Source organism: Pteropus alecto, unplaced genomic scaffold, assembly GCF_000325575.1.
Source record: "Pteropus alecto unplaced genomic scaffold, ASM32557v1 scaffold3, whole genome shotgun sequence".
NCBI classification, from domain to species: Eukaryota; Metazoa; Chordata; class Mammalia; order Chiroptera; family Pteropodidae; genus Pteropus; species Pteropus alecto.
Genome location: NW_006442484.1, coordinates 14,451,010 through 14,464,568, shown reverse-complemented (window position 1 = coordinate 14,464,568; position 13,559 = coordinate 14,451,010). Strand labels below are relative to the sequence as shown.

At 34.3% G+C, this 13,559-nt stretch overlaps 1 protein-coding gene across 1 annotated transcript in view; it reads right to left on the bottom strand.

The window, feature by feature from the left end:
- The window catches only part of R3HDM1 (R3H domain containing 1), a 168,817-nt gene that overhangs the window by 106,947 nt on the left and 48,311 nt on the right, over positions 1 to 13,559 (bottom strand). The window contains exons 2-3 of the mRNA XM_015596445.2: positions 4,854 to 5,062; positions 3,240 to 3,450 (exon numbers count right to left, since the gene is read on the bottom strand). Coding sequence (XP_015451931.1) covers positions 3,240 to 3,410 — 171 coding nt within the window. The 5' untranslated portion in view covers positions 3,411 to 3,450; positions 4,854 to 5,062. The remainder of the gene's footprint in view (positions 1 to 3,239; positions 3,451 to 4,853; positions 5,063 to 13,559) is intronic.

Here is a 13,559-nt window from a genome sequence, read left to right as displayed (position 1 = left end):
TATATATCAGAAGCTGTTCAGGCACTCTGGCACATAAAGCCTAGTTAACAAAAATCAGTTCTCTTATTTCCTCCACAACAAGAATTCTGAACAAAACTTGGACTGGCCATCCAATAGTTTAATAGCTTTTGGGGCGAGGAATTATTGAACTGCTCCAAAATATGTGTTAGATTGTGTTTATATGCACATATATACAGATGAATACCCCTAGACAAAGCATTCGTCAAGTACAAAGATATAACTGTAAATAAATGAGAATGCTGAGTTTGAATCGCTAATAAGCAGAACACAAGATTCCTAATTTTACATTTCAAGTAAATGACGGCAAAAATCAACACAAATAATTTACCTTAATTTAATCTGAGAAATCTAACCCTGAGAAAAATCAAACATTAGAGGCCATATAAATAAGTTATACAAAGGAAAACGAAGCAAACACCCCTCCCTTATTTATCCTATGTTAAATAGTAGTAGTAGTCTAACAAATTAAAATTTTTCTAGATTTAGGAACCTGACACCTCACCACTCCAATCTTTCAAATACATAATGATCAAAGAAAGTCCATCATATAACTTAAGACTGGCAATAGAAATAGTGTGTGGCAGTAGAAAACTTACTAAGTTAATGCGTTGCAAACTATTTTGGACCATTATTAACAAGAACAACTCCATAGCAATTAGGTGGGAAAGTTAACTTCTTGACATTAATGCACAAAGACTACTTGAATTAATTCTAAAGTATTCTTAAGAAATTCTTAAGTAAGTAGTCCTAAAACTTATAAAAGATTATAGTCCAAAACAAAACTTTGAATAAAAAACACAACATATTTAAAGAGTAGAGCACTATGCAAGCAGATTTAAAAAAGAAATGGTCAAGGAGTCCATGAGATAATCTCTACTTGGAACCATCCAAGGTGATGTCTGCTGGCCTCTCTCTAGTTTGATAAAATTATTTTTTTATGTAAATGCTATCATTTACAGATAGTAGAAAATTATAAGATTTCTTTATAGTACTGAAGAAGCTATGACATCTCTTCATTTTTTATCCACTTTTGTCTTCCATTCCTAATTTCCATTACTTAAATCTCTTCTGTGTGAGTTATTTAGACTCCAAGCCTCTGCCAGACATCTTGATGGAGGCATCTTGGACCTCAAAAAGCTCCAAGCAGAGCAAATATTCCCACACATTATAATTCTTAATAAACATTTGGATAATCAATAAATATAGCATTCAATGTTCTCTGTTCCTCCTTCCAATCTTTACAGTCACCATGCTACATGGAACAGGGTGTCAGAGACCGTGCCCATTTTTGCTTATTATAGTACTTCCTTTGCACAGAATACATTTTCAGTAAATGTTTGGGGAATGCATGAAATTTTCCTATGGTATTAACAACTGGGCCATATTACAGTGGTCCATCTAATAGTGGTCATCAGAACATTTCTGTGCTTATTGCCAAGGGCAATACAACAGACTTGGTTGTATAAAAGGCAATAATCCAAATTAATCGCTTGTTGATAAACACGACCTGGAAGAGTAAATATCAGGTAAAGAAAGAGACTAAAGGTTAATCGCCTGTTGATAAACACGACCTGGAAGAGTAAATATCAGGTACTGAAAGAGACTAAAGGAAACCTTTTAGTATTTTAATCACGAATGCAATAGAATCTTAGCAGATTTTCTCTGATTTAATCAGAATACTGGCATGCTGCCATCACTGAGTGTACTGATTGCAGGCATGGCAATTTTTTGTTTAAAAAGTGCTATTACTAAAAATGACTAGAAAAAATGTTATTCCTCCCAATTGCTTACATAATTGCCACTTGACTAGACTTACTCAGTGGGGCCTAAATGCTTTTTTATAGCTGTATGAACTGCTATCATTTTCTAACACATTTCTGGCACATAGTGGAAAATAAACTTTGACTGAATGAGGGAATGAACCTTTAAAAGAGACTTCTTTACTTATCATAAAAAGTGAGGGTATAATTTTTGAAATGTAGCCCTCAAGGTCTTTAGGACATAGAAAGAACAACAGATTATTTCCTCCAATAGAATTCTTTATTCTTTGGCTAAACTAAAACATAAGTATTAAAGATAGTATTTTGAGATAACTTTTTGCAGTAGATTAAAGAAAGGTCTTTTCTACTGAGAGGCAGGGTCTAATTCCCCTTGCCCTGAATCTAGGTTGGTTTTATTGACGTGTGTTATCAAAAGACAACAATGAAAGTAACATACTGAGACTTCTGAGCCCATTTCAAAGACCTTGCAGCTTTGCTTGGCTCTTGGAACATTCTTTCTGGGATCCCTAAAATAGTCTAACTATCCTGGGGTTTACATGCTAGAGGGACCGCAGGTAGGTGTTCTCACTTCCAGCCAGCCTACATCCCAGCCATTTGCACCAAGGTGCCACATATGTGAGTGAAACAGTTTTGGACCTTCCAGACCAGCCCATCTGCCAGTTAAATATCAGCTGGGGCCTTCTTTTGACTCCTTGTATAGTAGAAAATTCACTCAGCCAAGCCCTTGTTCCCTTTCCTAACTCACGAATCATGATATTAAAAAATAAAATGCAATAGAGTTTTAGCAAGTTTCTGTTTTAAAATGGTTAGTCCTTGGTTTTGTGGTAATCTGTTACAAAGCAAGAGATAAGTGGAACACTTAGAACTGAATACTGTAAGTACTACTTGAAACAATTTTTACTATCTTGAATCTTTGACCAACTCCTCAATTTCCATCTATGCTTGGAATTAAAAGCCTCGCCAGTGGTTAGTTTTACGTCATCATATATGTGTAGCATCAAAAACCTCAAGTGACTTTCTCCACCACCCAGCAACTTTTTTTCTCAGTCATGGTTGACTGATTCCTCTGAAGGCTGTTTCTGCCAATGGAACTTCTACAGTTTCCACCACTCTATTCTTTTATCCTCTAAGAGCTCTTAAGTTAAATTCTGAACTCTCACAATACTGATAGATGCAAAGTGGAATGAAAAAAGTAGAAAGCCAGTAAAAAATGTATTGGCCACATACAAAATGAAAGGAATTATATGATATAAGCAAATCAAAGAGCTAGACTGAACAAGCTAGACTGAACAATCCAGATGGCTCAAAAACCAGCTGACAAGCATGTCACAATAGGTCAACTTACCCTTTTGGAATTCTGAAAGCGAGTTTTGTATGAAGAGTATAACTATATATTGAATATTTAGTATTGGTAGCCAGAGAGAAAATTCTGTTTACCTGCAAATCAATATTGTTGTCAATACAACGTTCATTCTTCTCTGCCAAAATCTTCCCATAGTTTTCTGATTTAGTAAGATTCTCAACTCTGGTTGTATCTTTCACTTCTGCCTCCAAATCCTTCATTGTTTCAGTTTCATTTTTTACAGTAACAGTATCAGACATCCTCATCAGCAAAGGTTATTTTAGAATTCTACACGGAACTTGAAGCCTTAGCAAGAAAGAAAAAAATATTTAATTTTGTCTAAAATGTTTCATACATTTAGTTACTGTACTGACTGAGTATTCTATGTTCCATGAATAATGTTGCGTATACCCAGATAGAAGCAAAATTCTTGATTTCAAAGAGTATACAGGTTAGTGGCAGACATGTTCAAATAAAAAAAAATCATCATACAATGAGGTACGAGCTAATTTTGATGTACATACCATTTGTGAAAGTTCTTAAGAAATATTAAGGAATGAGCCATATTGAGATGGAAAGTAATGGCTGGAGTTATAAATGTATATTTAGATTACATTAGAAATCATTTTTCTCTGAAGGGATATTTCATGTGGGAAAAATATTTTCCTATAATAGCTTTCGTCTAGATTTCTAAAATCTCAATTTCTTAAATTACTCTGCAATTCTGAAAGAAAATAATTAAAAAAAAATACCAGCAATACTGTATACAAAACACAGTTGTGAATCTGTATTAGTAACTATTTGGCATTATGAATCAAGCATTAAAAACTTTCCTGACTTGTGTGATTCAGTTTCAAATAACACATGACCAGATGCTCTAGTATATGGACTCCATAGGATAGCAAATACATAAGATCCCAATATATTTCATATCTTTAGTGAGTTTAAGAAAACACTGGAGACTTTATACTGGATATCAAATAGGAATGTATCAGATAGCTGTCATTTTAGAAACTGTGAACTTGAAGAGCAGAACTTGATGTAAACTTTTCCCCCTAGCTTTACTGAGATAATTGGCATAAAACCATGAATAAGTTCAAGGGGTACAAATGTAATAAGAAATGTTTGACACACGTATGTATCACTAAATGATTACCACAATCCATCACCTCATACCACTACAATTTTTTTTTTGTAGTGACAACAAAAATAACTTATTTTAAAATGCACCAAGAAAAAATTAAGATACACTGGACAGACAGATACAGGTTAAAGTAAGTATGATAAGATGTTAATGGCTGTTCACTGTAAAATTCTTTAAACTTTTCTGAAAACTTCATGATAAAATCTTGAGGAGAAAAAAATCAGTAGAACTTGTCTTCTCAATATAAATCTGGAAAATTCAAGAGTTCTTTTCCTGAAGGAATATTTTGCATTTAAATATCTAAATAGATTTCAGAAATCCATAAATATGCCTGAAAAGTTTAAAAAAAGAGAAATAAATTCCAAAGTCATGAGTAGACTCAACTGAAGGAAAAAACATGTCTCCCTTAAGTATATTCCATGCCAAGGTTAACTGGTTAATTCTCAAAATAATAAGGTTACTAGGGGAGAGAGAGTTACTTATGATACTTTGGCTCCTTCCTTTTTATATGTAAGATTTTGAAAGAAAAAGGGATGTGTTTTTCTCAAGTGACCAGAGAGGTTACCTGATGTGTCCTATGGATTTGGAATTGTGGAGTCCCACAAAAATAAAATAAAATAATCCAAGGTTCTTTTTCACAGTTGTCAGCCAGGATGTCAATTGTATTGAACCATCTGGAATCTGGCAGAAGGAGTCCCATGTCCTTGTCACCACTGTAGATTTCTGGACTGAAATGGACTGTCTTGGATCAAATATATCATACCTTTCAGTGGCCTAAAATTAAAACAAAAGAAAAGATTTTAACAAAATAGGCAAGTGAAATGGAATCCTATACAATTAGGAAATTAAAAGTATTGCTGTTGGTGATTTTATTATTTTCTTGCTCTAAACAAGAGTCAGAACACTTAGTTAAAACTAATTCTGCCATGTATTAGTTCTGTGAGCCTGAATAGGTCCCCGAGGCCACCTAGAGAGTTTCGCAGTAAAAGCTGTGAGGGGAAGCAAGGGAGCTAACATATAATAGGAACCTAGTACATGGTTGGTATTGTAAGGGAGATATTATCTTCATCTTACAAATAAGAGAAAAAAATGGTTTGCCCAAGATCATAACCAGGAACACTTGACTCTGAGAACTATGACTTTGAGTTTTCTTCTAGAGCTATAACTCTGTGGAGTGAAGAGAAGACTGTAATTTTGAATAATAATCACACTCTAGGTTTTTAAAAGAACAAAGGGCTATAATAAGCCATTTAACATTTTCAATGAAACACACATTGTCTGTTAAAAGTAAATATCTATAAAAGATAGAATGACTATCTTAAAAGACATCTGAAAGATCAATGCCAAAATTCTTGCAGTGTCATCTGCTTTTAAGTCAGTTTTATTATTTTTTTTGGTGTAAGTGAATACATCATAGCAAATAAACAACTCTAAAAATCCTACATAGCTCTTCCATCTTCCTTTGATAATTTTGTGTCAATAAACAGAATACTATAGACTTAAGGTGAAACAACTGAGCATAATAAGGTCTAAGCACCAATAGATACAGTACTAATACTGCTGAGTATGCATCATAGAACAATTCACATCTTATATTAACTTCAAAAACTACTTGAAATATAATTATTTAGAACCTTGATATGGATTTACATTAGTTTTCACACCTCCATTGCACTGTGTTTGACTAAGGACTGATAGAAAAGGATCACTTTATTATGCCTAGGGCCTAATTATTGGTTCTACAGCACAAAAATCTGAAAAGTTCTGCAATCAAAAAATATTCTGATTTCACATAATGAAACCCAGTTTACTCTAGATTAACAAAAATATCAAAAAATCATTTAAGTTAATTTTCTTGTAGGAGAGAAAGCTGGCTCTTATAGGTAAAAACAAAGTATTGTTCACATGAATATTAAGGAGGGGAAAAAAGAGTTACATTATTGAAGTTATCTGGATAGAATCTGGCAAAGACACTGCATTGTTCTTTCCTTATGGCTACCTGGTTATTCAATGTCATTTCATTAGATGAACACAATGCTGTATTTCTTCCCTTAGAAGAAAAAAAATGAAATCAGGCAGGCACATTTATAAAATAAATCAAACGCACAAAACCAACACACATCAGTTTTTCCTAAGGTTATAAATTGACATAGCCAATTCGTCAAAGCCCCCTAGTGAGAAAAGTAGGAAAACTATGCTTTATTTATAAATAGTGGAAATTCACATTTTGAGAATCAATCACTTGTCAGTTACTTGAAGAATATAAGCACCAATATTTCAAAATGCTAAATGTCTATGTGATTTATAACCATTTCCTGTCATACAACAAAAATGTACTGAGTAACCAGAGCAATAACCAAAGAGTAGCAATAAGTATTAGCTATATTTAAAAAGAGCAAAAGAGAAAGAACTACCTTGACCTGAGTTTGTTAAATCCAAAAGAGGTGGTTAATTATTACATTTATCAATAAATATACAAAAATAATTTCAAGAGGGGAAAAGACTTTTGGTTAAGTTGAAGAATGGGAGGAAATAATTTTTTGATGGAGTCCTACAAAATTATGGGACAAATTACTTTTAGAAAAAAAAGTTATATGAAGAGGAAGGTTTTACCTGAATGTGTGGCATTCTGAGTGGAGAAATGGGGAAGATAGGAAAAAGAATCCCATTTAATGGAACTAGAGCATATTAACTGGGGTCGAAGACAAAAAAAAAAAAATTGATGATACCTAGAGTTGGAAAGGGCATGGGGAATGGGAAATCTCAAACACTGGGAGTTCACTTTAGTAAATAATTTGTGATATTGAATAAAGTTCAAATTTCTCATATCCTAGGGCTTAACATTTCCATTTCTGGGTCTACACACTAAAGAAACTCACACATGTGCATGAAGAGACATGTACAAAAATATTCACTATGTTGTTTTATTTAAAAGCAAAGAATGAGAAAGACCAAATGTATACCAAGAGAGAAATTGATTAAAAAAAAAAAGCATGTTATACTCACATTGTACAATATGAAAAACAATGAGAAAGAATGAACTAAAGCTGCGTCAACATAGATCTCCAAAAGAATGTAAGAATGCTTAGTGAAAAAACAGAATATCTACAACACATCTTAGGTAAGAATTTAAAAACTACACAAGCATGGATGGGAAAAATACATACCTATTCCATGCTAGTAATTCCCTGTAGAGAGGGAAAGAAAAAGGTTTCAGATGAGATTTTAAAAAGGGACTTCAGTGATGACTTTGTTATTTCATTTGTTAAAAGGTCTGTAGCAAATATAAGAAAAAGTTAGTATCTGCTAATTCTGAGTAGTAAGCACTGAATGTTATAATCCTTCTTTTTCTGGTCTTGACATTTTTCATTAAAAATGCTCTAGAAACAACAGGAGAATAACATTAAAGGGTGGCTACATTTAAAGTTAAGATTAGAAGTTTAGTCTTGATTTCATGAGGAACATGAAAGCCTGAGTAATAAAGGAACTTATTTTATGAGAAGCCATGGAGAATTATTTTAGCTACAATATAGATGGACTGTGCTCTAGCAGGTAAAATATTATGAGTTGTGATGGAAAAGTGAGTAGAGTTTAGACAAAGGATTAAGAGGTGAAGGCTGAAAAAGAAAAAAGATTTCATTCATTCACTCTAATCTTTTGACTGGATACTATATGCTAAAGCACTGCTCAAAGTGCTGAGGATACAGCAGTGAACCAGGCAGACAGGATCCCAGCATTCAAGGTGCTTACACTCCACTGCAGACAAAACAAACAAGATAATTACTGATTGTGATATATACTTTAAAACCAATAATGTTAACAGCAAACTCTTAAATAGCTACTTATTCACAGAACACTATTCCTAATGCTTTAACTGTATTAATTTATTTGATCCTCATAATGACCCTATCAGGTAGGTGCTCTTATTATCCCCATTTTACTAATGAGGAAACTGAAGCAGAGAAAGATTAAGCAGATTGCCCAAGATTGCAAGAATAGTTTGGCAGAGTTAGGATTTGAATTCAGGCAGTCTGGCTCCAGAGCCCTTGCTGTATTAGCCACTTCCTATATGTACTGCCACTAGAAATACAGAGGTTAACATAACTGAAAGTAACTAATTGGGGGAAGCCAATTAGATACAGGGGTGGTTAAGGAAAAGGCTAGGGATGTGAGAGTTGGAAATAGTTATGACAGGACACAATGAAGATGTGGGTGCTTGCTACCCACTAACTAGGAAATACATGAGGGGTAAAGAGGATTTGGTGCAGAACAATGATGTCAGTTTTGCAAACATTAAGTTTAAGGTGCCTTCAGGACACTCAGGTGGAAAAATCTAACAGGGAGTTGGATGACCTGGACCTAAGGAGAGAAGGCAGAGCTGATGCTATTTATTTGGGTAGAATCGCTGTACAGATGGAAGCTTTAAATTATCAGCACAGATGAAGCTGCCCAGGAGTCAGTAAATAAGAAAAGTGGGCTTTGGATAGAATCCCTAGGCAGCGGTCCCCAACCTTTTTGGCATCTGGGACTGGTGCTCCTATGCGAATCTAATGCCTGATGACCAGAAGTGGAGCTGAGGCAGTGATGCTAGCACTGGGGAGCGGCTGCAAATACAGATGAGGCTTTGCTCCCTCGCTACTCATCTCCTGCTGTGCAGTCCAGTTCCTAACAGGCCATGGACTGGTACTAGTCCACGGCCCGGGGGTTGGGGACCTAGCCCTAAGGAACACTAAACTCTTAAGAGATGAGTAAAGAGATAGAGGACCAAAAAGATTGTACTGGATTTGGCAACAAAGTTAGGAGATATAAAGTTAGGGGAAGACTGTCAGGTTGGAAAGTGTATAGGCCAAAGAGAAGTAGATGAAGGAAGGAGAGAAGATTTAAGAAGAAAAAAGATGAGGATGAGAAGGAAAATGTGAAGTGGGACAAAATGAGAAAATAGGGTCAGAAGCACAAATGAAGGGAATAAGCCTTTAAAATATTTATTGTCCTCAGAAACAGAAGGGAAAATGGCAGGAAACATGGGAAATTCATATCTAATAAACTCTTAATATTTTATTTTACCTAGAACATTATCTGCTAAAAGTGAAGGAGCTGGGATGGCTGTGGGGTTTGGTGATAACAGTGAGTGAGGATAAATAATGGGAGTAAATCTTTAAGAGGAGGCTCATTAAGGCTGACACCAACATTCAAGACTGTTTAGGAACAGCCTTTTCTGGGAAGAAGGCTGGGGAGTATAAGACGGTCCTGAGACAGTAAGACATCCAACTCTACAGGGAGAGGACAAGGGAAAGGCTGCATTTGGGACTCTCCTACCCCTTGCCCTATGCGTTCCTCCTTTGGGCTGGTCCTGATTCATATACTTTATAATAAAACTGAAATCATAAGTACAGGACTTTGCTGAGTTCTCCAAGTTGTTCCACCAAACCTGAGGATGTCATGGGAACCTTCAAATTTGTGGCCGGATGGTCTGAGTGAGGAAAGACCTGTGGAGAACTGTGCTCTGAAGCTGCGAATTTTGGCCTAACTCTGGGTTAGCTAGTGTCAGAAGTCACTGAAGTTACCAATTTTTGCATAGTCTAGTCCGTACATTACATTCTTTACTAATGTATTTCATGTTAGGTTCATAGTATAATATCTGTAGTTTATAGTTCATGAATAAAAGTGAACATCACCATGAGCATAATCCTAGTTTCTTTATTCAGTCATTTCTAATGTCAACACTGAGAAGGCATGTGGCAAGTGCTAGGTCATCCTAGAAGAAACTTTCAGTCTTTACTGGTATTTTAGCTAGACTCTAATATTGTATTCTCTTTATTCCTTCAAAATTTTATTTGGCTACTTTCCCTCCATACTACTAATATGACTAAATGAACTTATCTCTCTGTACTTTTTATCTATGACTAGCATTTCATTTCTATCATAGGATCCTAGTGAAAATTCTCAAGGGCCTTAAAAGTATTAAGCTCTGTCATCAAAGAGTCTTAGCAGAACTCATGCTGGGCTCCTGGCACATTTATCTAATCCACCTAAAGGTTCTTTGATGGCTTAATGTGTTTCATCAGCATGTGAAACTTCATATTCTCTAGCAGCAGATCTAACATGACCCATTTTCTTCTATGACAAAAATCTGTTTCCTTTGTAGGATTTTAATTTAGGTTACAATTGACAGACATTCTGTTTTAGAACTACTAATGCACTACCTTTTCACTTCTTGAATTGCCGACTACATTCTTTCTAACAAAGGATCACAACCCTCTTTTAAGAAAGCACCTAGGGATTATGCTCAGGGAAAAGGGCTCAAAAATGTTTTATTTCTTCTTTCAGAGAGCATTTAATGGTCAGTAAAAATAGCTTAAAAACAGCTTGAGGTAGAACAGGTGTTGTCTTTCAGTTGCCATCTTCTACCTTCATACTCTATAAAAGGATGTGTGCAAACACTTTTATAGCTTGAAGATGCTCCTGCTAGGCATGAGTGAACACTGCTGAGAACCTCATAGTCTCTAGAAAATCACACTATATACTGTATTCATAGAGTGGGCAGATAAAACTTCTCAAAGTATCTAAGATTCTGTCCAATTTAATTGGTTCAACTTCCTATGGCTTTGCACAAAATGAATAACTTCAGAGTCTAATACATTTCAGATTTGATTTTTTAATGGCTTTCTTTCATTACTTACTAGCTATGTCCACCACATCAAATTGTTTTAGTGGTTATTAATATTTAAGAAATTTCTTTGATTTTCTTTTACAATTGTTTTATTGGAGCACAACAGGGGAATCAGTCTTCAACTTTAGTTGTCATTCATTTTCTACTTGTTAAAAGAAGTTGTGGTTTGGTTAGCGCTTTGAAAATACTGAGTAATTCTCTCTCTCTCTGGTGATCCTGCATTGTAGTATGACATGAGATGTGCTTGCAAATCAGTCACTACATACGTTCACACTACTTGAAAAAAGCTGCATGTGATTTTTTGGAAGTGCCTGTTGTTGAAAGAGCAAATCAAATATACTTTTTAGCACTGAATACAAAGGAAAGGAGAAAAGATGTCAAATCAACATAGTAGACTGAGTAAATACAGCACTGATACATGTGCAGGTTCGCAGACAATTTTGCATGTGGTTTTTGGGGGTTTTTGGTTCTCCAGATACCTACATATGAATTTTAGTTAGCAACTCTTGTTTTATGTTTTATATATGCATGTTATGTATAAATACTACATGTTATATTTTATATATGCATTTTATATATAACCTTTATATGCCTTTTATATAAAAAATATAAAATGAGGGTTGTTAACTAGGATTAATGGAAAGGCTCTGGAGAACGAAGAATCTTTATCTGTGCATATGAGTGTATACACACACACACACACACACATATATACACATACACATATATGTATATGTATAGGGGAACAGTTGGCTCTCTATCACAGGTTCTGCATCTGAGATTCAACGAATAACAAATTAAAAATGTTTTTTAAAAAGTTATGTTGTTGCTGATATGTACTCTGTATTTAGGCCTATGACAGTCGTCTGTACGAAACATGTAGAGACTTTTTTGTCATTATCCCCTAAAAATACAATATAACAACTATTTACATAGTATTTACACTGTATTAGGTATTACAAGTAATCTAGAGATTTAAAGTATACGGGAGTACTATGCCATTTTATTAAAGGGATTTGAGCATCCTCAGATTTTGGTATCTGAGGGGTGTCCTGGAACTAATCCTCTATAGATACTGAGAAACGACTGTGTGTGTGTGTGTGTGTGTGTGTGTGTGTGCATGCGTGCGTGCATCTGTGTGTATACTAGAGATTTTTTTTTTAACTTGCTCTGAGACAAGTGAGGGTAGATTGAGAGATATTAACTGGACTTCTCTAGTTACTAAAGTACATCTATGAAACTCTAGGGCTTAGAAGAACTTAGTCAAAAAAATAAAAATCATTGTATTAACTCTTAAGGATATCATATGTAAATCAGAACAGGGGGTGGTCAGCTATGAAAGTGTGACAAGTAGATTTATACAGAAATAGTAGTTTTTTTGTCCTATATCACCCCCACTCTGTGCCCCACACCAAGAATCTAATTATATACCACAGAAGAGAACTATATAAGCAGTTGAGACACCAAAAGAACACAGAAATTAAAAATACTACATAATTCCAGGGGAGGGAGGGTTATACGTGAAAATGATGTTTAAGTCAGCTCTGAAAAGATTTTCATCATACATATCCTTCTCTGCTTTTTAAACAAACATAACTGTAAATTTAATTTTCTTCCCTGTTAGCTCTATACTAGTTAACACAAAACCACAGTGCTATTAAGATATACTATGCCTTCATCAAATTGCTGTCTTCATCTGCTTTATAAAATATGATGACAGTTGCTAGGTTTGTGATTATGTAAACAGATAAATGCTAAGTAAGCTTTTGTTTAAAGTATTTTAAATACTAAAATATGAAGTACAAAATTGTGAGGAAAACATTTTTTAAATGTTAAAACTCTCTGTACTATTTTTGCTACTTCCTGTGCATTTAGAATTACTTCAAAATAAAAATTCAAAAATGAAAGAAAAAAATTCTAACATATAGCGACTGTAAAAACATTTGGAAAATACAGAATGGTATTAAAAAAAAAAAACATTAGAGGTATAAAAATTAAGTTTACCTATAATCTGGAACACAATCATGAAGTGGGATATTTTCTTAAGTATCTTGGTAAGTTAAAATTTAAAAACTGCTAAAAACAAATCTGAAAAATTAATAGAAAAATCATTTAAGAGAAAAAGAATTCCCTTTAACCATCTAAAATGTATATCTTTGGAAGACATTTTAAATGCTGATTTCAATATGTGATTATTTCAATCCACTTGTAATGCCTGAAACATAAGTTTCTAAAAATTAAAGAAATCAAGCAAAGGGTAAAATCTATTTATTTATTTATCCAATAGTTTCTTTTATAAAGTACAAATTTTAACATAAATTAAAATGTAACCTATAACTATTAATTAATGCCCCGAAATTTACAGTCAAGGGCAGATCTGGTTCCAATGAAAACTGAAAATCTGTATGATAACGAAAATTTAGTGAGTGTATGTGTGTAAGTAAGTAAAGCCTGGACAGGAGAAAGACCTGAGGGTAGGGTGGAAAAGGGAGCAAAATGCCGAGAGAGGGACAAAGGCAGAAAGACTGTCGGACAGAAAGAACAGCAGTCAGTGACTGGGAAAGACACAAATTGGAACAGAGAGGTAGGAAGAAAGAGGCA